This window comes from Kryptolebias marmoratus, unplaced genomic scaffold (assembly GCF_001649575.2).
Source record: "Kryptolebias marmoratus isolate JLee-2015 unplaced genomic scaffold, ASM164957v2 Scaffold35, whole genome shotgun sequence".
Classification (NCBI taxonomy): domain Eukaryota; kingdom Metazoa; phylum Chordata; class Actinopteri; order Cyprinodontiformes; family Rivulidae; genus Kryptolebias; species Kryptolebias marmoratus.
The window spans coordinates 615-3,917 of NW_023665769.1; the positions used below are offsets into that span (position 1 = coordinate 615).

The window sequence follows — 3,303 nt, forward strand, 5'->3', positions numbered from 1 at the left end:
TGGTCATAATCTTATGGCTGATCAGTGTATATGTTATCAGTTCTGCAGACTTTTACTCCTCAGTCACACTGTTGTTGTTGTTGTTTACAGTTTCACCCGAACAGAACCGGGTTTTTCTCTGGTAACGTTCTGGAGGAGCTCCTGCAGCTGTGGAGGGGATCCAACAGCTGCAGGAGCTCCTCCAGAACCAAGTTCTCAGACTCCTCCTTTGTTCTTAATGTTTGGTTCTGGTGCCGTTTACCTCTGACTGCTGCAGCCGCTCTCCTCCTGACCCCTGGTGTCGAATCCAACAACCACTCCTCTGCTGCTGAGCTCAGCAAAACACCTGCACAGGTACGAGTACAGGCCCTGCAGAACAGACCGAGCAGGTTAGACCGGACCACCTGTGGTTCTGGTGCACGGACTGGATCACCTGTGTGGTTCTGGTGTATGAACCAGATCACCTGTGTGGTTCTGGTGCACGGACCGGTCTCACCTGTGTGGACTGGATGACGGTGAGATCGTTGATCCGATTGAACCCGGCTCCCATCGGTGCTCGGAGTCCGGCGGTACCGAAGCTCAGGCTGTTGCAGAGTCTGGACCTCAGGTCGTCCAGGCGACCCGCCGCCACCAGAGAGTCCACCTGAGCCCGGGTCCAAGGGTTCTACGGGACACAAGAAGAAAACCATCACTCCAGTGGTCTCAGCTGGTCCGGGCCAATGGACCCTCCCATCCTGGTTCTGATAAATCCTATCCCTGCTGGTTCTGAAGGTGGGATTATGGGATTATGGAATAGATGATATCAGTCAGGACCGTCGTACAAAGCAGTCCTGGTCTGCCTGTCCTCGTCCTGACGTCTTTCAGCTCAGAGGACAAAGACAGAAACCCAAAGGTTTCTTGGCTGCGTACCTGTCCTCTCTAACAGCTCTGACCACACCTAGGGGGACAACTGACCGGGAGGCTGCCGCGATCGGCCATCTTTCTGTTTGAACTGCAGCTGATCAAAGATGGAGCAGCCCGGTACCAGATGTTTCTCGGGGATTAATAACCCTGGTTCCAGATGTTTCTCTGGATTATTAACCCTGGTTCCAGATGTTTCTCGGGGATTAATAACCCTGGTTCCAGATGTTTCTCTGGATTATTAACCCTGGTTCCAGATGTTTCTCGGGGATTAATAACCCTGGTTCCAGATGTTTCTCTGGATTATTAACCCTGGTTCCAGATGTTTCTCGGGGATTATTAACCCTGGTTCCAGATGTTTCTCTGGATTATTAACCCTGGTTCCAGATGTTTCTCGGGGATTAATAACCCTGGTTCCAGATGTTTCTCGGGGATTAATAACCCTGGTTCCAGATGTTTCTCGGGGATTAATAACCCTGGTTCCAGATGTTTCTCGGGGACTGGACCTGCTGCTGGTTGAAGCAGACGCTGGCAGTAACTGACTGCAGTTAACAGCTGAGTCACCCTGCAGTAAACCTGATGACCCAGATTATTAGTCTGCAGACCGAACCGAAGCTCGGCCCGGTCTGACCCGGACTAACCTCTCCTGTTCAACCCAGGAGCTTTCACCAAAAATAACCGGGTTATGTTCAGTTCTTTCAGGTTCCAGTCGGATCTCACTCCGCTGCTTCTAAAGAAAACACGAGCTTCAGTTCTGGTTCTGGTTCTGGTTCCTGCTCAGGCGGTGTCGCGTTAAAACCGAAGCTTTTCCGAACAGAATCTACTTGATTAACCCCACGGGAATATCTGTCTTGGAGAGACAAGTTTTCTGGGATAACAGTCGCTCAGGTAGCTACCTCCAGCAGCCCGGGGCCAGCAGACACTTACCCTGTCCCAGGTCAACCACTGGTGCACCGCCTTGTCCAGCTGTGGGTCCCCGGTGCTCTGACATCTCATGTTGGCGTTCAGGTCCCCGGGGGCTCCGGTGTCCTCCATGCTAACCGACAGGACCAGGCTACAGCTCGGCCATCAGACAGGAGCGAACAGGTGGACCGAAGCTGGCTGCTCAGTCTTCGCCGGACACTAGCGTCGGGTTGTTGTTACTGCGGCTGCGCGTCGACTGTGGCCCCGCCTCTTCCGGTTCCCTGAAGCTACAGCTAGCTAAAGCCGCTAAGGCTACACGGTGACATATTACCGGAGACGGACCGGTACCGGGAGGATTCCGCTGTGACAACACAAAGACACGTTTTATAAAATATACTGAATTTTTTTTTTTGTATTTATTTCTTTTTATTAAAACGATTCACAAATTTCGCCAACACCAAAAACACCCGTACCGGTAACAAAAACCACTTCCGGTTGCCCAAAACAATTGACTTTTATTTTTATCCTTCAAAATAAACGTCTTTCCCCCCTTTTTACGTTACTTATTAAATCCCACTAATATAAATATAGTTTTAAAATAAGTACTAAGAGACCTAATCTTTAAAAATAATAAATCAAGAATAAAATCACTTCCGGTGCAGTGCTGCTTCAGCTCGGGCAGCTTTCCAGACAAAATGAAACTTCTGTCTTCAGTGACATGCTGGAACAAGTGAGGTTCATATCCTTTAGAACCAGGACGGGTTCTGGACCTGACAGGTTCTGTGAGTGGACTGCAAACCTCCTGAGGCTTTGTCAGACTGATTTCTGTTGCACTTTTTGATCAATGAAGGCATAAGTTGGTGGAGTTTTGAGTTTTATTCAATGATGTCACAGGTGAAATGCTCCCTGAAGGCGTCCAGCAGGTGAGGGACGGTTTCCTCCACGCTGACGTCTCTCTGCAGCTCGCGGCTCAGCGACGTCACGCCTTTCCCTTCGATGCCACAGGGTACGATGTGACCGAACCACGACAGGTCGGTGTTACAGTTCAGAGCCAAACCGTGAGACGTGACGTAACGCCCGCAGTGGATTCCTGACGACAAAACAACAACAACACATTCGATTGGTTGTCTACCTGAGGCTGTTCCACCCTACGCAGACACACACAGGACAGGCGTTTAGAGACGAGTTCGGACTGGAGCTGGAGAGTCAAGAAACCGTCAGAAAGTTCCTGCAGGCGAGAGCAAACACAACAAAGAAACTGACCGACACGACACAAACACACGCAGAGGACAAAAACATGACTCTCCTGGGGCTAAACCTGAGGCTAACAGCTGGATGAGTCTCCTGAGGCTAAACCAGCAGCTAACAGCTGGATGACTCTCCTGAGGTTAAACCAGCAGCTAACAGCTGGATGACTCTCCTGAGGTTAAACCAGCAGCTAACAGCTGGATGAGTCTCCTGAGGTTGAACCGGCAGGGCTGGCCCACCGATGGCGCAGATCTTGTTGTCTCCGACCCAGAC

At 50.7% G+C, this 3,303-nt stretch overlaps 2 protein-coding genes across 2 annotated transcripts in view; both read right to left on the reverse strand.

The window, feature by feature from the left end:
- Positions 1-237: 237 nt before the first annotated feature.
- pgm2l1 (phosphoglucomutase 2-like 1) lies at positions 238-2,032 on the reverse strand. The gene is made up of 3 exons (XM_017405261.3): positions 1,807-2,032; positions 476-643; positions 238-348 (listed from the first exon to the last, which is right to left on the reverse strand). The coding sequence occupies exons 1-3, from the start codon at positions 1,912-1,914 to the stop codon at positions 238-240; spliced, it is 387 nt and encodes a 128-aa protein (XP_017260750.2). The 5' UTR covers positions 1,915-2,032.
- A 169-nt stretch (positions 2,033-2,201) lies between these two features.
- Positions 2,202-3,303, reverse strand: part of lipt2 (lipoyl(octanoyl) transferase 2) — a 3,582-nt gene continuing 2,480 nt past the window's right edge. Inside the window, exons 3-4 of the mRNA XM_037974395.1 lie at positions 3,270-3,300; positions 2,202-2,872 (exon numbers count right to left, since the gene is read on the reverse strand). Coding sequence (XP_037830323.1) covers positions 2,658-2,872; positions 3,270-3,300 — 246 coding nt within the window. The 3' untranslated portion in view covers positions 2,202-2,657. The remainder of the gene's footprint in view (positions 2,873-3,269; positions 3,301-3,303) is intronic.

Coding starts and splice junctions, on each gene's coding strand:
- pgm2l1 (XM_017405261.3), bottom strand. CDS start 1,914: ATGGAGGACACCGGAGCCCCCGGGGACCTGAACGCCAACATGAGATGT. Junction 644..1,806: donor AGTGGTTGACCTGGGACAGG/GTAAGTGTCTGC, acceptor TGTGTCCCGTAG/AACCCTTGGACCCGGGCTCA. Junction 349..475: donor CCGTCATCCAGTCCACACAG/GTGAGACCGGTC, acceptor TCTGTTCTGCAG/GGCCTGTACTCGTACCTGTG.